This window comes from Apostichopus japonicus, chromosome 5 (genome assembly GCF_037975245.1).
Source record: "Apostichopus japonicus isolate 1M-3 chromosome 5, ASM3797524v1, whole genome shotgun sequence".
Classification (NCBI taxonomy): Eukaryota; Metazoa; Echinodermata; class Holothuroidea; order Aspidochirotida; family Stichopodidae; genus Apostichopus; species Apostichopus japonicus.
In genome coordinates this window covers 8,023,999-8,048,268 of record NC_092565.1, presented here as the reverse complement: position 1 = coordinate 8,048,268, position 24,270 = coordinate 8,023,999, and the positions used below count along the sequence as shown (strand labels likewise).

Below are 24,270 nucleotides of genomic sequence, written 5' to 3'. Positions count from 1 at the left end.
AATTCACTGAATTTTGTTGGCATAAAGGAATGTCAGTTGATTTGCTTCTCTTTGAAGCTCCTCTAAGTTTCAGTACTCAAGAAAATCCAAAACAGAAAAGTGGTATTTACATTTCTGTATTCCTTAATATATCATAATTGAAATAATTTCCAAGTTATTATACCAAGCAAAATTGTTCAAATTAATAGTAAATGCTGCAAAACTAGTGAAATGGCAACAACTGTTGTTCAAATTCTAGTGACTTTCATCACTTCTCAAACATCCCAAATCATGGTAGCATCCTCTTTAAATACTCATTGCACCATCTCTATACAGTAAGGTATGGAAACCAGTTAAATTCTTTGGCTTGTTTGCAAACATGTGTCTTTTTCAATGAACCAATGTAATGCCTATACCCAAACTCTGTTAACTGTGATGTCAAAATCTTGCTGGTACTAATCACTAGTGTTAGATACTGGATGTGTACGTTACTAACGTCTGAACTACTCATAACTAAAGGGAATCATTCCATGCTGATATGGATGAATGAACCAATGTAATGCCCTTTATTAACACCCCCCCCCACCCCCCCCATATTCCTGTACAGTACACCTGTACATATGATCAAATTAGAGAAGTTCCCTGGAACCCTTAGGAAAGTGTGGCTAAAGGGGATGGTATAAATCTTTTTATGCTGGTTTACATACATGATTCGATGTAATGCTATTTAATACGCTCATGTGTTACCAATGATACGTACACAAAATACACATTGATGGTACTACTCTGTATTTCAGTGGGTTACGTTTCAAGAGATTCCAGACAGCCAAGTTTTAGTTGTCAATTTTTGAGACAAATGCTCTCATCTGCTATTTCTAATATAAAAAGTAATGGGGTGATAAGACAATCTTAAGTAAGTAAACATAATAAACATTACAGACTTAGAACCATTGTATGGGATGAAGGAATTACACCAAATATATATGGCAAAATATTATATACACATAGAAAAAAAAAAATAATAATAATAATAGTAAACTTGTAAAGGATACCCATTAATTATACTAACTTGCATCGTTTTGTTTTTTTGCATCAGACATTTACAGAGAATTACCCTGAAATTTTGCTTATATCCTTCTTGTAGATAAAAAAAAATGAGAGTATACAATTTACTAATACTTATTTTCTTTCATCGAAATTTGCATTCAAATAAAATTTAACTATTTAGAGTTGCTTCAAATTAGTTTTCTCTCTCACATTTACAGCTAACTGGCTGTGTTTGTACTTTGAAAATTTCATTTGTCACAATTAATGTAAGCTTTTTGACACTACACTTTCGAAATCAGTTCCTAGCCTATCATGCATAATTATTCCTATCTGGGTAGGAGTTGTCTGTATTGTTGTCATAGGGACACAACAGTGGTAATATATATAGCAAACACCTTTTAACAAACTTGTACAAAGCAATTCATTTCAGTTTTGGAAGTATCTGTAAATCTCAGACTTCATAATCCCTTAAATGCAACCAGTAACTTCCTTTCAGGCCTCTTTACTCTGGACAGAACATCACTTAGTTTTATGACAACTAGGACCTCTACTGAAAGTGGTTAAATATGCCCAATTGGCATTAATTCCAACTCCTAAATGGCAGCTTAGAACACCAAAACACTGAAATATATTATGTTTAGTATGCGTCCTTAGTCTGGTTTCTTCTCAGTTAGCATGTGAAGAAGATCCTGTCAGGATGGAAACCTCAGATCCTCAGCTATTAGAGTCACCTTTGCTCAAAATAGTGCAATGACAAATCAGTAATAATTTAGAATTCTTATCATGATGTGGAATGATCTTGACATTTCTTTACCAAATAATACTTCCTTTTTATTGTCAAGGAAGAAATTGCTTAATATAGGTATAAACAAAAAAATCTGTGAATATTTTATCCAGCAATGCAATATTACAATTGATATTAGTCATCATATTAAAGGCAGTTATTTGTAGTAAAATAGCAACTTGTACACACTGGTTCTTTATAGTCACTGAAATATATAAACCCAATTTAACTTATTTTCATTTGCTGTGCACTTTGTTTTAAGGCAAATGAAATTTCCCTGGAAAATGCTGTTACTGTTTTAAGGCAATCTATTCGTAAAGTTCTCTCTTAAAATAAAGCTTTCTTTTGTAAATGTTTTTCAAATATTATACTCAATTTGCAGTATACAGGACTTTGACTTCTTTGTGTTCTTAGCATTCTGGTTAATTTTCCTGCAGTAACTTATTCAAGGTTTTAGTGCCCAATGCATGTGTTGTAATGAATGCATGCAGAGGGTATGATATTTGCAGTGGTATACAAAGTTATCCCTTAAGAATACAGCTTGGTTTGAAAGCCACCAAAAGTCACAAATTTAGAGTCTTAATGTCCACTCCAAACTGGATCTCTTCAATACCGTTTATCGTCCAATTAAACTCTTGCTCTCTCGTCTTAATCTCGCTTCCGTTTCTAGTTTATTTCTATATATTCTTCGTACAGCCTGCACAATTGACTTTCAAAAGTGTTACTTGGTCTATCGTCGTCAACATCCAGTGGAGGTAACACGACAGAGCCCTGGCGAATCCTGTCCAAGAGTGTTGTTCTCCCAAGATTTGCTCGGGCTGCGAATCTTTTTACATCTATTGCTCCCTCGTCTGGAGAAAAAGGGCGTTAGAAATGTATCTGATGGAATCTTTTTCTTTTATCTTCTAATAAGGAAAATGTAACATTTGCGATAAATATATGAGATTTAGACAATTCATTGGACATGAACTGAAATAAAAAATCACATCAAAATGATATTCACAATTTCAATCCCAGAAAAACAAATGAAGGATTACCAGCAACAACAATAAAACACACACAGGACAAAGACAAGATACAGACTTTAATCTGAGTCAAAGGTCAAAATTTTATCAGTTTTAAATAAAAACTGAAGGTACTGTAATATTAACATTTAAAGCGTTTCTGCTCTGACAAAATCTCAGAATTTGTTTTTGTACAGCAACCAAAGGTGTACTTGAGTTTATTTGCAACTTAATTTGATATGCTTTACAGAGCTTTGTGTAAACAATGACTGCAGAACTCAAGTAGGTTTAAATGTGATTGGAGTGCATATGTTGTGTGGGGATAGGTAACAAAGGAGTCAAATAAATTCATAGAAACGAGTCTGTGTTCATCTATGTCACCCTCTGCCCCTCTGCAAAGCACAGACATCTTGCTTATTGAGAGGGTAAACTTTGAAAGTCAGAATTTGAGATCAAACTTTAATACTAACATGATTACAATGCACAGATGAATGTTTTTAGGGCACAATTGTATTTTCACATTAGGGGAAACAGTTTTATTTTCCTAGGGAGGGGGTAGGAGAGGAGAAGGAAAGAGGCAGAACAATTTAACAATCTGATTTTTCAAAATTTAATAATTTATGATCCTACCTGGTTTCTGACAGCTTTTAGCATTTTTGATTGATTCAGAGACACATTTTCGGAGGATTATGTCTGCCTGATGAAGAATACTGGTTAGGCTGGCAGCACGAGATTGTTCCTAAGGACAAATACCAAATGCAAATCTGTCACAAATGACAACTAGCGTGATGGCTACTTGATTCAAAGTTACATGAATCTTAAAAGAATTTTATGCCAATTTACAATCGGTCTACAGGAATGGAGTGGGAATGGAGTAAAGGATGCAAATGTGTAGTATTAGTATGTGGTTTTTGCACCCTTTTGTGTTGGGTAAATGTAATGGGTAAGTGTGGTGGGTAAATTGGAAGAGTTGGTAGTGCCCCTATTACAGTCATTTATTGATTTTTATAATGTATATTGTTATTATTTATTATATTTTTTTAAGTAAACTAGGTATGTATATATGTTAATAAAAGTATACTAGGTGTGTATATATTTATAAAATTATACTAGGCATTTAAATATTTATAAAGCCATTGACTTTCCTGACCTTTGCCTCTATGTCATCCTCTTCAACTGGTTGGACAGGATTTAGAAAGGCATCATTTATAGTACCCCACATTTGAGATCTGATGAAGGAATGAGGAAAAAAAAACAAAGACATAACATATGACAGACAAATGTTACTGAGTGGTATAAACATCACAGAACAACATTGTATGGCACAAATTAATTATTTAGCTACAACTTTTATGGGTTTGATTTTAATAAATGGTTTTAAATTTAGTTCCGAAACTCTCACAACACTGACAATTATTAGTATTCATGACTAATCATCTGGGTACAGTGCGACTTTTAAATTGGTGACTTCAGTTAATATATTATATATATTACAGAATATATTATTTTGATTACTTGTAATATAGTCTAAGCAACTTTCTTATCTTAGCTCCGAGTCATTTTTGCACTGCCTCGATACTGACTCCAAGCTGACAAATCAAGATACATGGCTTCTCACAGGGTTAATGACACACCTATCGATATCAAAGTTCAATCCATGTCTTAAGTTATTCTATTAATCACTTGAAGAGACAAACAGACAAATACACAGGATCTTACAATTGCAGATGGTTAAACTCGTAACCTCCATCGACGATGAGGTAATTCGTTTCCCAGGTCGCTCTAGTCATATCAGGTTCTTCCATCTTTTGCAGCATATTTCCGTAAGTTTCTAGGGATATCGGATTAGGTCTCTGAGCGTTTCTGCTAATGGCAATATTAATAGGACAAGAAATGTGGACTTGACAGAACCCGACCGAATCTGAAGAGGAAACAAAAAAACAGTAAATCGATAAAAATATAAGAAACCTTTAAAACATAAGGCTAGATTCAAAGTTATTTGTGAAACATATAAATCACAATTTGTCTATAAGTAAAAATTAACCAGCTGAAAAAAGAACAAGGCTTGTTAAAAAATTAACCTAAATAGTTATTATTAGAGTATGGAAGAGAGTATGGAATTAAACCTTCTCTACAAAGTAGCCAGCTTCTTGTAGGTTTCTACATTGTAATACAGTATTTCTATATCCCATCTTGGTCTGATTGAAAGGCTCATTCTTCTACATGTGAAATTGTTGGCTTCCCTTGTTCAAAAGGATTGGAGATGACCATAGTACTGTCTGTTAGAGTGGATCACAATATTTCACAAGGACAGTTTTATCTGGTTTAAGACCATCTCAGTCTGGAGTCTTCGGCTCTCAAACTTCCTGGTCTCAGGGTCTTTATCTCAGACAGATCTTTACTACATTACTGCCTAGCACACTAGAATCTGATGCAGAACTGGTTTAACGATCATTTAAACAAATTTTTGAGAGAAAAGAATGAAAAGAAAATTATACAGCCGATGATCTAGAAGAAATGACTCACATTTGCGGGCAAGCTGATAATATTCATACCGCATACTCCGGTAGAAGAAATTATCATCCACCAGTAACACCGTTGCTAAAGGTCTGGTAATTGATGAACACTTGCTCAGCTGATGTGTCAGACTTTCACAAAAGTTATTCTTGACAGATCTTACATTTCCGTTGCCATCGGTTACCTCAGTTGCTTTCATTCTGTCAAGGGCATCAATGAGGGTGACATCATTGGATAAAAGCACATCTAAGAGTTTGTCGATACAGGAATGAATCTGCTCACGGTACTGTTTCCAGGTAGATGAATTGCTCTCCTGTTGAGAATCAATGTAAACAGTGTGTTCTCAGAAAGAGATTGAGGCAATTATTAGACAATTTTAAGTCACCCTCAAGTTCTCCCCAACTCAACCAAAAAACTTAAACATACAGTGACTTGTTGCAGTTGATTGAATTTACTGACCGAATTAGTTCGAAGAAACAAAAAAGACCATGAGAGCAAAAACTCTGAAATATTGAATCCAACACTTGATTTATGGATACACAAGAAACTTATGTGATGAAATAGGTGTGATGACCAGTAGTGAAGTAGAAACGAACTGAACAGTGAAGTAGAAACAATCTGAACAGTGAAGTAGAAATGAACTGAACTGTTTGACGAGCAATCTCAAACTGACTTTATTTCTTTATACACGCTGGGGATATACATGACGACATTGGGGATGGGGGATATAGACGGCTGTTAGGGAATGTCCCCTCCCTAGTTTTGCACCAATGATGACAAAATGAATCATCCAATCATAATGAAATACATAGGCTTTTGTTGTGTCAACGATACATTTATGTAATGTAAACAGTATGAGAACAGATCATGCAGTATTATCAGCTAAGAGAATAGTGACTTTCTCCAAGCGCCTAACCAGAGGATGCTGGGAGTGATTGCCCTGGCTAAAATCTCGGAAAATTGGATAAAATGTGAAAGCTCTGAAGCCTCTTAAGTCCACCATATCGTATAGCTTCCAGGACCCCATGCAGACAGCTAAAGCATTCTCGATGACAGGTCAATATATTGGCAATCAGCCCCACCCCCCCCCCTCTACAATATATCAAGTTTATGTTAACCCCCCCCCCCCTCCCTAGATGAAAAGTCTGTTTACTCCACCGATTATAAAATTGGCTAACGGTGTAGGCCCTAAGCTTAATGCGATTGTACATACCTGTGCAAAGTCCAGGTCTTCTGGGATTAGCTTGTCATAAACAATGTGTAGAACCCTCAAGCGGCCTTTTTGGTCACAAACATTTAAATCAAAGGGAATAGTGTTAACGAATTCACAGAAAAGGTTAGAGAGGGTTGTTTTTCCTGCCGCAGGAATCCCCGAAAGAAGTGCAAGACAAACGTTATCTTGCAGCGTAGAAGACATCTTTAGTACTCAATCGAACTTCAACTTAAACAAATTCCCCGCTTACACAGTCCAATCTCTGACGTGATGTGTGTACCGGCTGTTGTGTAACTGCAAAAGGATTTCCCAAATGAACTGGGCTTGTTTATATACAATGTTATTGGAGTATACCTTTTCTTACGGTGGTGGTTGGGAGACATAGCCGATATCGAAGGAAACGGTTTCACACAGTAGAGCGCCACGTTAAATCAGCTGGTGAAGTTGTTCGAAAAGTCGTTACTAAATATACTGCAAGACATAAAGTCTGAATATTACATATTTTAGTTACACGATATGGGGCGTTGTTGGATTGAGCGTACTAAAAGAATGGACTGACTACAATGAGCTACTAATTGTAGCTGAGAGACCCTATATGTTAAGTGTGGCCTACTCTTAATTTAATATACAGGCCGCCGACAAACGAGTAGCCTAAACAAAATATATATATGATAATAGCTCCGTCGACTGATAAATAAGACATGCCCGTCCAAGATGGAAAGTTGCGTTGCGGATGAACCATCCCTCAACCAAAACCTCATTTATGGTTACATCGGATATTGTTCAAGTTTACATTGAAGCTAAAAAACAAGTTTACAATAAAATATTGTATTCTCTCCTAGGGTACACTAATAAGCTCCAGTTGCAGTGTTCCACAAAGTGAATTTGAATGCACTCATTAAGTTGTTGTTGATGTGACAGACCCGAAATAAAGCACCCGGCCACGTAACGATAAAACAACGAAAAACATCGTAAATATGTGAATTTAGAATGAAAAAAAAAAAGTTATCTGCTCGGTGATTCACAAAACTTAGCCAAGATTTCTCAACACTTACAATATCATCCCTAACATACACAGTAAAACTCCCCCACCAATACCATTATCAGTCTCCCTCCTATCCTGACGATACACAACATACCCCGGGTAAGAAACCTCGGCACTAATCAATGTCCTCCCTTAACAAAGATTCTGTGATACCAAACACCTCAGGTTTCAGATCCTCATTCAGCAAAATTTTTACGAATACTTCTAGCATTGGTAAAGATAATCTTCACCTTATCCCTGAAACTATCATACCTTAGCATGCCTCCTGATAATGTTAGAACTATAACTATCACTCTCCTTGCTTTCAAAATGCCTATAAGCACCTCCACTAGAAATATAATCCTTATCAAAATGTATGCCTGCCTCCATTGCCCCCCCCCCCCAATTTAGTTTAAACATAGCTGTTCAACAGAGTAATTCACCATCCTACCAAACAACAGGGCCCCAGTATTAGCTAAGTGCAACCCATTCCTGGCAAACAAATCCCTTCTACCCTGGAAACATGACCAAATGTCAACAACTTGAATTTGAAGCCGAAATCAGAACACAGACTATGCAAGAAACCATTCAAAGTTACCATCTAAGTTATGTGACTGGACCTTGTTGTCAAATCTTGGCAATAGACTACTAGATGACAACTTTAGCACGAGTTGATGATAGGCGACACAACATGACTTACAGTCTGCAGTGAAGCCACCCTTCCCATTAAAAAATTGAAACTTGATAGACAAGTTGCTTGATTTTGTGATACATACCCATTTCACTCACATAGTGTTGCCCTCTCTACGCTTCCGTATATTTAAGAATACCCGCTTATCAACGACTATGCACTGTATATAACGATATCGTGCTTCATTTCAAAATGGCCGCCCCCATGGGCTCGCAAAGGAAATTTTTCCTTATGTTGCTCTTTGCTCTTTCTGTTCCCGTGGTCCAGTGTAAGTCTCGCTGATGTGCTAGTTGTATGTCGTAGAGAGACAAAATGAATTTTTGTGCCATAATTGGAAATAGATCGACCAGATTAGCGTTTATTGTGATGCATTTATGTTAGCAGAGCAAGGTTCAGCTGACGTGTAATTGAATAAGCACTTGCTAACGTTAGGCTAGCATAAGTACTAACTTTACGAATACAGTAGCATGGAGGGCTCATAATTGACGCACCTAAGGATTTGATCAACGATGTCTATCAAGGAAAAATCCAAATCATTCAACTGTATGTGTTTTTCATATGTTTAGTTCCTCCAAAATGTTATGATCTCAAAATATTTAAGGTTCTGTGCTTATGCACCGTACAATTGAGCAGAATTTGACCACAAAATGTCTGCCGTATCAAGTTCTTTCATACCCCTAAATTGACACATGCGTTGATAAGCTAACTGTAGTGTAGACTTTAGTAAACATCCATTGACTTTAGATGCTGTTTGCTATGCTCTGAGCCTCTTAGCTCAGACAGGTCAGGTCTCAGAGAGTAGCGTTATCATGTTGATGTAATGTTGGTTACTTTTAGGGTGTAAGATTTCCAAATGTCCAAAACTTGTGCAAAACTGGGGGGAGGGTGTTAAAAGCTTCAAAAGTTCCACAATTTAGTCGGCAAATAGCTGAAATGGATTCAAACTCATGAAATATGTAATTCTGCTTGACTGCAAAAAGTTTAGGTGGCCTGCTGTATCGTTGCTAGTAATAATTGAAGGTGCGTCAATTACGGGCGTGCGTCAATTATGAAGCCTTGACTATACTACTGCTAGTACTACTAGTAGTAGGCCTAGGCAATACGGTAATTTGCCTTGCTATCTAGTTGGGTAATGTGTGCAATAAAATGGTCACTGATACTCACTAACATATCCCTAACCCTAGTATTAGTTCGGCAATTTTCCTTGCTTTGACTGTTCCGACTGGAGATCTTAAGCAGGCATAAAGCTATCACTTTCTGGTGGAATCTGATTAAACTAGTAACGGTGAAATAAAGTAGAGCAAAACCAATGATTTCATTGTTACCTTTGCCCTTTAAACATAAATTAAAGAATGTTGTTCTTTAACATGGAGTTACTGTATACCATCCTAAGTTTCTTAGTGGCATAACTTTCATTAGGGCACAACATAAGCCAACTTTTCATCCTCCTAACTCAATCATTATTCCATAATATAGGCTGCACTAGAAGCGTTACATACTGTAACATAAACCTTTTCGTCATTAGTTTAAAACAACAATTGGTATATTAAAGTCATGAGTTCCTCCACTTTGGTTTTTTACACTACTGCTTCTGGATTTCATTTCTCTTGTTTCAGCCTGCTTATCCTTTACTTTTTCATGAGGCACTTTGACCAATGTGACAAAATAGCTCCAATTTCAATGTTAAACACTGTGATAGAAGTAAGAGTATGCAAATTATTGGTAGGTTGGCATGAGCTTGGCTAGTCTACAAAGTTACATTAGGCTAGGCCTGTTTGCACAACTGGTACCATGTGTTCCCTGAAAACTAGGCCAGGCCTAGTTCAAAGCTGGTGCAGAAAGTATCAAAATATCAATGTAATCGTCTTCTACCAAGAAAACGTGTCCTGACATAGCAATGAAATAAACCTGTTCAGATGTGAAGTACAAACAACCACACCAGAATTAGCTCAATGTATGCTACAACAAAATTCTACATTGGCCTAGGCAACTAACTATGGAGACTTCAAAATGCAAATTAATACAAACTATTTGTTTGATGTTTCTTAATTATGTTTTGGTTAACAGGTTACATTGGCATTTGGGAAACTTTCTTTTTGAAAATTTTGTACCCAGAGGATGTCAGTTACGTCTATGAAGTAAAACCAGCAAGAACTTTTGGGGGTTTATTTGTAAGTACACCTGGCAATGTTTGCAAAGTAAACATTTTGATTTCATGTTCAATAACCCAATGTCTTAAATCTAGCCTAAATTATTCTTTATGACTGTGTATGAAAATGTGCATGTTTTTTAAAGCCTTACTGTATATTGAAGAAGTTCATGAGTGGAGAAATACAGGTACAACTACAGTACAGTGGTACTGGAATAAGCTTCAAGCTGCAATTACATTCTGTATTTGATTTCATTGAGTGCAGTATCCTTATTGGTTTGTCAGTGGTCAAAGGTCATATGAGATTTAACAGAGTACATAATAATTTAGTAAAAATTCTGGCCAAATACTGAATTTGAAAGATTCCTTAAATCTGTCCGGAAATCCGGCTGAATTTAAAATCCAGTAGATCCCTAGATTTAACAGAGCATTCTCTCCTCAATAATCTCTGCCCATTCCCTCTTCTCTATCTTTTGTCTAAGCCACCTGTACTCCCCCGCACCAACCCCCCCCCCCCCAACATTACTTTCCTTTCCCACCCCATTCTCTTTTTAAGGAAAGTTTTCATGGAACTTATGATCAAGTTAAAACTGGTGTGACATGTACAGTAGACCACGAGTCAGACAATACGATCAGCACCTGTTAAAACAATTGTTTAGAAGAAGCAGTGTGCAAGCTCAGTGCAAAGGTGACATTGAAGGTGTCCATATATGACTATGAAATGGAAAGGTCTTTTGCCCCCTGACATACCTGTTTATATGTTTTATTTAAAACTCCATCAGCCAAGCGTCTGTAGCAAGCCATTGAAAGTCATATTTCCCTCTTTGTTTTTCTACGTTGGATTTTTTTTGAGATCTAGATCTTATACATATGTTATTGATCCAATTTTTAATGTTTTCAAACCTATTTCAGGAACAGTACTACGATGAGATTGAACTTGTGCCTTCATTACCCGCTGACGGATGCAGAACCCTAGAGAATAGTTTGGATGTTCAAGATCAAATTGCATTGGTGAAGAGAGGGTAAGAGAACCAACTTGGCAAATTTTATCGCACCAACGAAACCCCAAATATGAAGTGCCCTCACTGTGATACTTGTAAAACCCATTTGCCCTCATATGATTTGTCCATACTCTCAAGGTATTAGAGTTGACATCAAAACAATGTCATCTAACTGATCTAGAAGCAAACAATGTTTTTGGGAAAATTAGGCACGATCATTTGTCAACATCATGCTGTTTCAGAATAATGTACTGTACAAGAAACCCTGTCCTACAGTAATTACAACCTTCCTTGTCATTGGATCGGCACAGAACTTTCAATAATTAGCGTACACAACACACCATGAGTTGGTTGTCTGTGAAACAGGCTTGGGGTGATTACATCTGAATGTAATCGATTACAATTACTTGAGAATGTATGATTACGATTAAGATTACAGCCTAAAGTTGAAGTAATCGATTACGATTACATTGTAATGTAATCGTGATTACAATCACGATTACATTGTGGTTACTTGCACAATCCTCTGCATATCTGTTTAATATAACTCTCTGCCGGGAAATAGGGCAATGAAATGGGGCAAAGGAAGGGCATTTACAGTATATACGGACAAAATTGTGGAAGTATATCTACAATTCCTACCAGGCATTGAAATAGCAATGTGCTTTCAATAGCTGCTACACCTGAGCCTTGTGGCCCACTGAACATGGCAAATGGAATTATTTATCAAATTTACTTACTTTAATGAATTTAAAGGGTGTATTTTGTCAGCCTGACTGTTATTGTTTGTTAAGTGTTTAATATACTAATGAAATAATTTTCTATAATCAGCACACCATGTCAACTAATGTCAACCAGTTGTGTATGCAAAAGGATTGTGAATGCTGAGAGGCAGCATTGAACAGAATAATTCTGGTGATAAAAAATCCTTGAATATGGCGATCAAATCCCCAGTAGCCTACTTCTTAGTATAAGTTTATTGTGCTAGAGAATTCTAGAAGCAGGAACACTTCTTTGGTCACACTAATAGCCAATAGTAAGAATTAGTTTTAATCATTTCTACTAATTTTGCACTTCTCATTCAAATTTCACTGTAATCATAAATGTAATATGATTACGATTACTTTGCCCTTGTAATCGATTACGATTACGATTGCTTTGTAATTTTCACAAAAGTAATCGATTACGATTACTTCAAAAAATGTAATCGATTGTAATCGATTACGATTACTGATTACGATTACCCCAAGCCTGCTGTGAAAGAGAGATCTATTTTGCCGAAAACCTTTATTTTTCCAGAGGCTGCTCATTTCTTTCCAAAGCAGTTAATGTAGCTGACTCGGGTGCAGCTGCAGTTTTTATCTACGACAATAACTCCCAAAACGACTGGGCCTTCATTGACATGATCGGAGATGACACTGAGAGGGAGACGGTACTCCCTGCAGCATTTATGCTCGGTCGTGATGGGTGAGTAGCATCCAATGGTTCAGGCTGATTGTGATCAGTTAATCCAGCTAATCCAACAGGCTGATTGTGACCAGTTAATCCTGCTAATCCAAGGAGGATTCAGGGTTACGATAACCAACCGACATATGGCATTACAATCTGTCTGCATAATATCTGTCATCTAAATGTAACAAACACTAACTAAATGTTTGACATTTTGTACGAAAAAATTAGCCCAAGGCACAATGTTGAAACGAAAAGCAACTGCAGCTGCAAAATCTTTTGCAGCACTTTAGTGTACTCAATATCAAACAATAGAGATTTTATCATGATGATTGGGGGCGATACTATCCTTTTGAAAACTATGCAATCCTATGCTTGTGAATACTATGCAATACGATGCCTTTGAATACTATGCAATCCTATGCTTTTGAATACTATGCAATACTAAGCTTTTGAATCTTGGACCCTTTCAGGTTTTGTCTTCTTAGAATTTGAAAGTTGGATTACCTCACCTTATCAGTTATAATAAATTGGTCGATGCCCACAAATGAGTGCTACAAATCACAGTTGGACATCTCTGATCGTATTCTGGTTCTCACATAATTTTTGGACAAATTTTGCTCTACATTAGTCTGGTGATGTAGAATTTTGAGCAAATTAATATGGCAAAGGAATCACAAACCAACTAGCTTTCTGTTTATTAATCCAGCACGTTTGAATCGCATTCGAGAAGTTTTGGTAGCTGTCTGATATTAAAAAGACCCATAACAGTGTAGTTCTTTAGATTGACTGAAATTCATTTTCAATGTAATGAAGTAGCATAGGCGTAGGAGGCGGGGGGGGGGGGGGACCTGGGGGAATGAGAATTTTTCAGGCACCTACTGAAAGAAAAATAATTTGCAATGTGTTTTCCAATGGTTGAAGTAATATTATTATGATCATTATAACGACTTCCCCAATAATTATAACCAATATGGAAGAGTAAGAACACAGCAAATGATTGTATGTTGTTGGCATGCGATGTAATAACCAATGCATGACTTTATGATATGCACATTAAGATGTTAAATGTGCGCGGAGCGTGCAAAAAATGTTGGTTATATTTTTCGGGGGAGTCTACAGCCCCCCCAAATCAAATTGGGCTCCTATGCCAATGGATCATGTCAACACACTCAACTTTGTTGTTTACATGTGAAATGGAATGCAACCAGGTGCTTAGAAAGCAATGAATATTAGGTAAGTTTCTTAGTAAGACCAGGTTTTGGCAATTTGAATCTGTTAGCCCCCCAAAATGATCATATTTTACTTGATTATAATTTTCTGCCTACTCATCTGTCCTAGTGGTCAGTTTACTCAAGTTGCATTGTATTATTAATTTCAGGCAGCGGATCGTAGAATCTCTGGTGAGAAATGGTGTGAGGAGTGCAGTACTGACTATGCCATACAACATCACAGGTATTCCTATCGGCCAAATCAATAAAGCACCTTGGACGCTCTGGTAGCAAAATTCAGTTGAACATTTTTTAAAAGTGTAAATTCCACATAAATTTAAATGACTGGTTCTTTCAGTAATCCATTTTATTCCATATAAATAAGAAGAAGTTTAAAGCAATATGTACAGATTTGTTTGAAAATAAGTGTATAACTATTCCTTTGAAAGGAACATTTAAAAAAAAAAAGTAAGAGGACAGTCTTTCAAAATTCTTCCATTTATTTGGTTAAGGTAACAAAAAACCATTATTGAGCACATCATTAGCAGATTCCACTTCTTTTTACTTACTTCTTTTTACATTTAAACAGCTATTTGCATTTTTGGTTCAAAGTATTTTTCATTGACCTTTTGGGGTGCATCTGACAAACTGATATAATGGTCTTTTGGTTAAATTAAGTAGTCCTCCCACTTCAATTGTTGAGCCTCAGATTTCCCCAAAACTCACAATTTTATCATCAGTTGAATTTCAATTAGTTAGTCAATTAATGAATGATATCCTTTCCAGTTCTTACTTTTTCGAGGCCACCGAAACTTCTCAGTTTGTGTTAAACCGAGACAATAAGCGAATTTGTAAAGCGCAAAGTTTTCAAGTTTCTCTTTATTATTTCAAATGAAAGTTGACAATACACTACAAGCATACTCCATAGAGTGCTGCACAGTGTCATTAACTCGACTTATGCAACTCATATAGTACCTCACATGCTTGAAGTTAGCTTGAATTTTGGTTGGTTTAATATCAAATGCCTTTGACTAGTATCAGCTGTCAAACTGACAGGTCACTGTTAAGCTAGTCAAGTTGTTTGCCTAGATAAGATTATTATTTTAGCACTGAACTGTTTTTTGCTAAATTTTCAATTAGCTTTTTGGTGCAGTTTTTGTTTTGATAAAGTTTAAAGGCATTGAAGACTCGCCCCAAACCGTGTGCCGCGCTCTGTAAAAGTTAACTTTCCGTTGCTTAGGAGTGAAGTTTTCTGCTTGTCGCTAAAAAATGCAGACAGTAATGAAACGTGATACCTTGTTATCTTTAGCTGGACCTGAGATGTCCATCGCTGTATCGTTTACACACTGTGCTGTGGGTATTGACCGCAGCTGTATGTACTGACTGTACACTAGTGTCTAATTACAGAAGGTAGCAAGCTGTGTGCCTATTTTCTGGGATCGATGGTGGTGTCTAACACTTCTGTTTCACCTCATTCGAAAACTGGGTCAGATTACCGGCATTAGACGTTTCTTTTTGCGCGAGTCTTACCAGCCATTAAACTGAGTGTTAAAGACTAACTTACAGCCACATGTTGGAGTTGTACTCACTAAATTCTGGTGATATTATTCTTTTTCCATTATTAGAATGAGAGAATGATGAAAACATATGTATCTTAACAGCTGTCTACCAGTTTCCATAGGAGAACTAAAATAATGCATAGATTTCAAAGGTGTATAAGTGCAAAATTTAACTATTACATCAAGTTTGTGGGACACAAAATTTGGATTGAAGGGTAAGTATCTCCTTAATGAGAAGCAACCAAGTGCCTTCAATGACATATATCTCTTAGTTGCAGCAGCATTCAAGCAGGGGTGGTGGACCCTTGGAAGATGGAGGGGGGGGGGGAATTGGTGGCATGCAACCTCCACCATGGGGGAAAAGTGCCCCATATCAGCGATAAGGAGTTCCCATCTTTGTTAATGAAAATTACCGTTTTCACATTTTCGCATTATTCAAATTGTGTTCAGATTATGTGGTCGTACAGAAGGCACAGAGCATTCATTTTTTTCGGGATGTTTGAAAGTAAGTGCCCCCACAAGTCAAAATCATGCTTCCCACCATCCCTCATCTCCTGACGCAATAGTACCTAAAACTACCTTTATGTTTAAATGTCAGAATTCTAATAGCTTCACAGTACATCTTATATCTTCCCCTGATGTGTAAAAGTCTTCCAGTATTCAGTTTGTATGATTATTACTTCCATTATAAGTTGGATATTCTGCTCATTTGTATTTCTTTAATTAAATTCCCTCCTGGTTTGCACATTCTTCTATATTATTTCTGCCTGCTGCAGTTTTCTTTTCATAGTAGTCTGTTTTGCCTAGCATATATGGTTTGTATTAAGTTGTTATGACTATGGCTCTATCTTAGTTATAGAAATAGTGCATAATAATTGATATCTCTTTTTATCTTTTTGAGTTTAATGTCAAAAAAAAAGAAGAACTATCCCCTCAAATTTATTTTTCTTAAATTTAGTTTACATAAATATCTTAATTGCATTGTTTTATAGGTTTTTATGATGATGATGATAATGATGATGCATTTGCTGGTCAGTTGGTTAATAGGAAATCTTTACAATATTTGAAAGTATAATTTTAGATAGAAACTTAGGGCTTTTAGTGTGATACACACACAGGGGCCGACACACAAAAATTGCACAACCCCCCCCTGCCTGTAAAAGTGTGCTAGGGAGAGGGTGTCAATTACCAAGAAGAGGTCTTCCTTTTTATCTCACATTATTAAATACCACATGTAGGTTTAGTATCCTGTCTGTGCCTAATTTTATATAATGTATAATATAATGTCTAAATTGATAGTCATATTTAGTAAACATTGAAAGTTACATTTCAAAATATAGCTTTATACATTTATATGCTAAGATATGGTTCTGCTTAAAAGTTGTTTTTGTTCTGTGTCAGTTGGGGATACCGATGCGATCTTTATTTAGTTACCAGGTATTATGTTTGGTAGTAACTGTAAAACTTTATAAGTATGTGAGGAATTTTTCAATATGCCTTATTCTTGAGACTTGGTGGCAGGCTGCACGGTAAACCAAGACATTCACAGTCAAGTAATATGTAGTTACAAAGTTAGGTAGTTATAAGGTGTTCTTGGAATGGTGTTGGTATGCACACTAAACCTAAGGTATTTAGAACTAAGTAGAGAAGCAGCTTACTGGAAAGTGATTTCAAATTGAGAAGTCTCTACTGGATGGAGGGGGTTTGTTTTTGGGTAGAGGGAGGGGGTGGAGGAGGTAGAGGAGGGTGTCTTTGTTTGTACGAGGAAGATTATATGTGTGAAGGATGTGGGAGGAGGAAGGTGGCTTCATCATGTTTGTGATCTATTTTGCATTACAAACACTATATAATAGTTAGTTACTACTTCCAATATCTGTTATAACAAACAAACAAAATCAATTGCTGTTTGTGAAAAAAATATTTACAGCTTTACAGATATATTTCATCATTTAAAATGCTTCCAATATTAATAAATATATAGAAATATTAATGAATGAAATTGTCAACATTGGTTGCCTGGGGAAGTGGTAGGGACAGTGGTGGATAGTGGAACATGTCACAGGTTAAGCCTCACATTACAGGTCACAACACAAGAGCTTTCAGCTAGTGTCATAACAAACCAGAAGGGTATGCACTTTGCCTATTGCACATGTGTATGCAGTGGCGTAGGAAGGTACTTTTGAGTGGGGGGGGGGCTGAAGACTGATGGCCAGCCTGGGGAGGGGTCTAATATAGCACACTTCAACACCCACTCCATTTTGTAAATAATTTTGCATTTTCACTTGGCCTTAGATGCAATTTGGTGCTCCAAATGAGATTTTTTTCTCATTTGGAAATGAAAAAGGGGTTTTCTGACTTGCGAAGCGGGGGGGGGTGGAATGATACTTCCACCCCACCATATTTTTCACTGGGGGGCTGGGGCCCCCCCGGTTCCTACGCCCTTGTGTGTATGTTATTATTTTATGGTTCGTTTTGCATTGAATGTGAATTTTCTTTCACACTTGGTTTGAGATTGTGTGTGTGTGTGTATGTGGGGGGGGGGGGGCAGTTAACAAGGATAGTTATTAAGAATCCATTAGAAATCATAAATTCAACCTATGGTATCAGCTTATGACAAAAACTTGCTATGTAATAACAATGCACTTGCCAAAGTCATCCTACGTTTTGAATTTCATTTTCAATGTGTTTTTATTCGTTGTCATTTCAAGTGTTTCACCAATCGCAAACTGTTGCTGTTTAAACATGTGTATATAACAACACAGATTGCCAGACTTATTATGAGGTGGGCTCTCAAATACAGCGATTGCACGCAAGTAAGATAAAACTGTCAGCAAATTGGCTCTGTTGCTACGTTATGGCTACCTGTGGTTGGCCTTGTTCCACTGCAACCTCTCAATGCATTCCCAAATGTACCTTTGAAGAGTTTTCAGCCGGCCGCACACTGACCGCGACCGGACTCAACGCTCGATAGGAAAATTGTGGAAAGTCGGCAGAGTGCGTGTCGGGAAACTGAACGTGATGCGTTTTACCGACTTGCAGTCGGCCAGTTTACGAGGGTCAGTTGTTAGACCATGTTTATTACACAGAATACATGAGAATGTTCATGCGGTTGTTAGACGTTAAAAGGGGGAAATGATAAGAGTGATAAAGTTTATCACAGAATGCGATACTGCGCGGAGCAGGGTGTATAGGATGCGAAGCCAACTGACGCTTTGCGGTTTTCATCGTTTCCATGAATTATATCAGCTCCAAACCACGAGCCTGAATATTGATAGACGTCAGACGTCGGTAACGAATAATCAGTATAGAAGTCAAAGAGTTGTGTATCTTCCTTGCTCGGGGGGGGGGGGGGGGGGTTACCATATCAATAGAAGATAAACTGCTGTGTGTGTGCAAATCTACACGTTCTTTGTCATCTCATTACCCTACATATAATATAAAAGGAGATGAGATATTGGACTTCACCCCACATCAGTAATGTGAGGAAGATTGTGTGTGAGTCGGCAAAAAGGTGTGTCGCGAACTTTTCATACATCGGATGTCCGATCAAGTTCAAACCGGGCTTGATTGATGACGCAAAGGTCAAGAAACCTTAAAATTGTTTTTTTATTGGCCATTTTCTTCTTAATTTTTAGTGCCTCTTCTTAAATTGTTTGGTGCCCCTTCTTAAATTGTTGGTCTCCTTCTTAAAGTGTTCGTGTCCTTCCAAATCAGAAAGGACTATACATTTACTTGCATCGCTATACTCTTCACGCCATTTAAAGTACCATCCACGTGACTGCTTTGAAATTGGATTTCACTGCGCATAGATAGGATGCAGAAGTTGCTTGTGGATATGAATAAACGTAAAGTATCAAGAATAAAGCGATAAACAAAGAAGAACAAAGAACATGTTCTACTAGAGAGATGTATTTATCTCCTTACAAAGCTTTAACATAAGTCAAGGATTTTGTAATACATGAAACACGTATGACAGGTCCTCAATTAAACGTTTTCCCCAACCAATGACCCCTAAAGTCATAGAAAGAATGCTCACCGAGCCCAGGAATACGGATTAATTAGCACCAACGACCTTAGCTCCACCATGGTGGGACCGAGCTAATAAAATGCCTGTTTTCTTTGCTCAAAAAGACCCTTTCAGAATGTTCCTGAAAGTCGTAAACGACAAATAAATGGTAACGCCCCCACCCTCCTTCCGCGGACGCATTGCGGATCCCTTTGGCCTCACGGACCCCTCGAAAATTTCACGAACCTTATAGTGGTTTGCGGACCCAGGTTGGAAACGATTGTGTTATAAACTATGAACTATTAATAAAATAAAATCGATACGTTTTTTTTTTCTATGTCAATAATGTCAGAGCCGGGGATGGGTTTATGGCGTACTCTTAATTCTTTACCGTGCAAGGATACCTCAAACTAAAGACAAACTTCTTGATGTACTGCTCGGCAGCTACAACTTGTATTGTATCAGTTGGACCCAAAAGCAATAATCCTCGAAGTCCGGGAGTTATGGCGTCGACGGCCAAGGAAACTTCGCATGGAAAGTTTTCTTCCGGGTTTGTTGATGAGGTTTGCTTGGCGCAGAGTATGTCGTTTTGAAAATTTTCTTTGATATCGTCCATGGTCTGACAGTACTGACTCTTACTCATCTTAGGGTGACGGTTACAAAAGTCCAGGTCTGGATCTGAGGAACCGAAGATGTTGTTGTTGAGTAAAAAGTCGTTAAATTCATTGCGCAGACGAACCGGAGATTTTCGGCATGGGTGGGTTTGGTTAAAGGTGATGCGGATCGTTTCTGTCTGGTCTTCCATTGAAGCTTCGCTTCCCATGATATTAACCTTCTCAACAGGAGTGTACTGGTAGATAGGCTGGGTGATAAATATGTCGCCGTTCACCCCGATATCATACATTTTGTCTATTGCCATGGCGTAATTCGGTGCTCCTTTCGGCGTGGTCGAGAGGAATGGAATGGCCACGGACACCTCCCTGCTAAATGAAGCGATCGATGGATCCACGGTGACGCTTTCAGGAGTCACAAATCCAAAGTCGATGTACACTATATGCTGGTCTTCGGTTAGGTTTGGTAACACGGGGTCTTCAGGGACAAACAGCTGTGGGGCTAAAATGGAGACGCAATGATGTTAAGAATGAACCATGCGTAAAACCATCCGTCAGTCTGTCCGACCTTCGTATATGCTTAAGTTCATGACATGAGTAAGACTTGGTAAGATATATACATGTAACACTCATTTTGAACTATCCCGTCCAAACCTGTGGCTTTTGTAAAGTCCAGTGTTTTCTAGTACGTTAGAGACGAACTAATCAGTTACTTCACTGGGATTTTAAAACATACATTACCCGGGGTACTTATGAGTCAAAGTATGTCTGTTTAGTAAGTAATCAAGACTCAGACCCGATTATAAGATTTGGATATTTTTAAACATATGTGATTAAACAATTAAAAACATTGACGATATTCTTCTCAATAGTTATATCCTCACCATTAACATTTTAAGGCACCGTTAACATTTGTTTTCTCCGTATTATTTGACTCTAATTGTCTTATTACTTGTCATGTACATGCGGTTCTTTTTTCTTTTCTTTTTTGTATTCCTAACCATGACATTTTTTTTAAAAGTAGGCCTAGTCTAGTTTAAGCAGGGTTGGTCGATTAAAATCAGATTTAAGTAACCAAATTTCATTTTAAATTGAAATTAAAAGAACAAAACATCATGCATTGCAGAAAGTATACGATTTTGCATATCTATAGTACTTTGTAACCTTGAACACCATGTTATCCACAGCACTTCTAGAAAATATCGATAGGTAATGTTCTCCTTTGTGAAGGATCTATATATACGTAAGAAGTTTATCCTTTTGCATTTGGAAATGCACTTTCTATATGATATACCTAACCTACACTAACTGTGATAATACGATGCCTTGAACCGGAAGCAATTGGTCTACGAGTACTAGTTATTTAGTAGGTCAAAATTCAAGATTTGTTCACCATTCAGACTACTCATGTATTCATGAAAACATAACATGGGTTTAATTTGTTTTCATAAATCTGATTCAAATAAAAAATCTGATCGTTTTGATTAAAGAAGTTGCCAAACGTATATGTAAGTTAAGTGGCAAGAGTTCACCTCATTAAAATGCGAACATGTTAACGAGGCGAGTGGTTTGTATATCAGGGCTGTTGTCCGTACCAAAGGCAAGCCTCCGGTCTTGGGGAGCATGGACGGATCCAAATATTTATAAAGAGTGCTGTGACCCAGGAGTCTGGATCATCTCACCTTCAACTCCCTACCCCCCCCCCCCCCCTTACAGAAAAAAATAGACGTCAAATTGTGCCTTCTGCGGCATACGGTATTTAGACAGTAAATTAGGTCTCACCGGAAGGTTTTCTAAATACATAGTCACAAAAAAAAACTATGAAAGCGTTAATGCATACATAAGGCAAGTAGGGAAATATTGCTGATATGAGTACTAACTATCTCGACAATTTACTGTAATAATTTGCCATACAAATTTCTCAGCAATATAAGTTACGCGTTAACCTTTTCTGTAACATCTTTTACATCGTATTTGTAATGAGAGCAAATCACGCGACTTGTTAAACGGATAAGAAATCCAAAGAAGCCAAAAGATACATAGAATGGAATGCAAATTTCACACGGATAATTAGCACGGATAATTAGCACGGATAATTAGGTTATTATTTCATCGTGACTATCCTTTAAAGAATCGATTTCGTCTTTAGCAGTTATAGTAACCTTGTCCAACATCTCATGTTGTTATTATCATTTTTTGTTAAAATGATCGAGTTATAAAAAAACGGTTATATATGTTGTAGTTATGAACTCTTAAATCAAGACAACAGAACAGTTTATTCTTTTAAGGGGGGGGGGGGTGTAAACAGAATCAGTTTTATAAAATCTTAGAATCTGAACAGTGTTCTATCATATTAAAAGCAGCATTTAAAATATTACCTCCTGGTCTTGATTTGTAAATATCGTTCAATCTCGTCTGAACTTTGTTTCGATTCACTGCGATGTAGGCACTTACTCCACCCCATGTAAAGACGCTTACATCCTCCTCCTTCGTCACAGATGCGGATACGATAGGTGAAAGGAGAAAAAACATAATTAGAAGAACCTTCATACTTCCACCGATGGGCATCATCTTGGGTTTTTTTTAAGTTACTGCGAGCATCAGAGCAATTTGAACATTGGATGTCTTTTGAATTCACGTTAAGGAAAGGCAAACGCCCTTCTTTCCTTGTGGGATGTTTTTTACTAACTTGAGTAAAACATATGCTGGTATGTTGATATTGAATAACAGTCTGTAAACTATCATCTAACCATGTAGGATCATGTTGCGTTGTAGGCTGTTCAATATCACTTTCCAAAGAAACAATACAATAGAAAAATAAAAAAAAAACATTTCTATATGATACCATTACAAGGTTGGATTGTAACGAACTATTATCTTATATAACAGTCCACTATATAGTTGAGAAAGCACGAACACAGAAATTGCTTTTAAAGGGATACTCCGGAGGCACACATTAATGTATCGATTCAGAAAGTGAAGGTGAGAAAACAAATCATTAGTGTCCTCTATTCCCCCCAAAAAGGGGCATGTCCTTCCAGCCCAACCCCGTGCTCCATTAATCGGCACCCATGCCCGGGTCGATGGAATAACAGCTTTATCTCAACATTTTCTAATTCCGAATCAGCCAACTGGGCGTAAACATCTTATTAAAGATGAAACAGTATAGCTTTTGGGATCGTTTTGTAAACTTACCGTCTCATATATGTACAAGATATTACCATAACAACAATCACGCTTATTATTTTTGATATTCTATTTTTGCACTACATTTTATGTTTTCTTTATGGTAGGACCTGTTATAGACAAAAGTCCTATATAAGCCATTTTTGGACGAAAAGATAAATTTTGAATGCACCCCCCCCCACCAAAAATATATAATAATCAAAATAAAAACTACGAAAAACAAAGCGCTTCTGCAACTGAGAAGTTCATATTCACTGTATCGTTAACTGAGTACCGCAGTTAAGGGAGATGAAGCCCAGGGGTAGGGGTCATGACCCCCTTCGAGTACACCACTTAATTAAGTGAAATGAAGAAACTATAGTTTACTTGAACCATATATAGGCCCTAAGTAGGATTCATGTAGGATTTAAGTAGGATTCAGTTATAGAAACTACTTAGCTTAGCTAAATTACAATTCTAATTAAGCTACCCGGGCCAGGGGATTTGGGGGCATTGTCAGCATAACAAAAAGTGCTGAACAATACGTACTAACAAATAATTAAAAATAAATAAAAACCGAATCAGATACATAATCATACATGATCTCCTCAAAATCGTATCAAACAGTAAACTTTATGCAATGAATGCGGTGTTAAGCACATAGCAACAGTGTTTGTATTTCTTTACTGTGTATATATCATCTAAAACACATCTTTACTGTAACAAATACACGAGAGCATGATACCGATATGCCTTGATTCATTGAAACCAAGTCTGGCTTGCTTATAGTAAGATATAGCTATATTTTCTTTTTAGCCAACGAGGACTAAACCTTACAGTAATTTTAATACCCGGCATAA

The 24,270-nt window shown here is 37.0% G+C and overlaps 3 protein-coding genes across 4 annotated transcripts; 1 reads left to right on the top strand and 2 right to left on the bottom strand.

The window, feature by feature from the left end:
* Positions 1 to 100: 100 nt before the first annotated feature.
* Positions 101 to 6,857, bottom strand: LOC139967510 (L-seryl-tRNA(Sec) kinase-like). Of its 2 annotated transcripts, XM_071971393.1 has the most exons (6): positions 6,545 to 6,857; positions 5,341 to 5,644; positions 4,534 to 4,735; positions 3,965 to 4,043; positions 3,445 to 3,553; positions 101 to 2,661 (listed from the first exon to the last, which is right to left on the bottom strand). In XM_071971393.1, exons 1-6 carry the CDS (start codon positions 6,746 to 6,748, stop codon positions 2,477 to 2,479), a joined length of 1,083 nt encoding a protein of 360 aa, XP_071827494.1. In that variant the 5' UTR covers positions 6,749 to 6,857; the 3' UTR covers positions 101 to 2,476. The 2 variants fall into 2 exon arrangements, with proteins under 2 accessions (XP_071827494.1, XP_071827495.1); XM_071971394.1 differs by lacking the exon at positions 3,445 to 3,553 and having other exon boundaries at positions 2,495 to 2,661; positions 6,545 to 6,856.
* A 1,553-nt stretch (positions 6,858 to 8,410) lies between these two features.
* On the top strand, positions 8,411 to 16,710 carry LOC139967514 (protease-associated domain-containing protein 1-like). Its single transcript, XM_071971397.1, has 5 exons — positions 8,411 to 8,527; positions 10,327 to 10,430; positions 11,321 to 11,430; positions 12,709 to 12,876; positions 14,240 to 16,710. Exons 1-5 carry the CDS (start codon positions 8,452 to 8,454, stop codon positions 14,358 to 14,360), a joined length of 579 nt encoding a protein of 192 aa, XP_071827498.1. The 5' UTR covers positions 8,411 to 8,451; the 3' UTR covers positions 14,361 to 16,710.
* A 2,809-nt stretch (positions 16,711 to 19,519) lies between these two features.
* On the bottom strand, positions 19,520 to 22,923 carry LOC139967512 (uncharacterized). Its single transcript, XM_071971395.1, has 2 exons — positions 22,624 to 22,923; positions 19,520 to 20,747 (listed from the first exon to the last, which is right to left on the bottom strand). Exons 1-2 carry the CDS (start codon positions 22,814 to 22,816, stop codon positions 20,014 to 20,016), a joined length of 927 nt encoding a protein of 308 aa, XP_071827496.1. The 5' UTR covers positions 22,817 to 22,923; the 3' UTR covers positions 19,520 to 20,013.
* Positions 22,924 to 24,270: the final 1,347 nt, after the last annotated feature.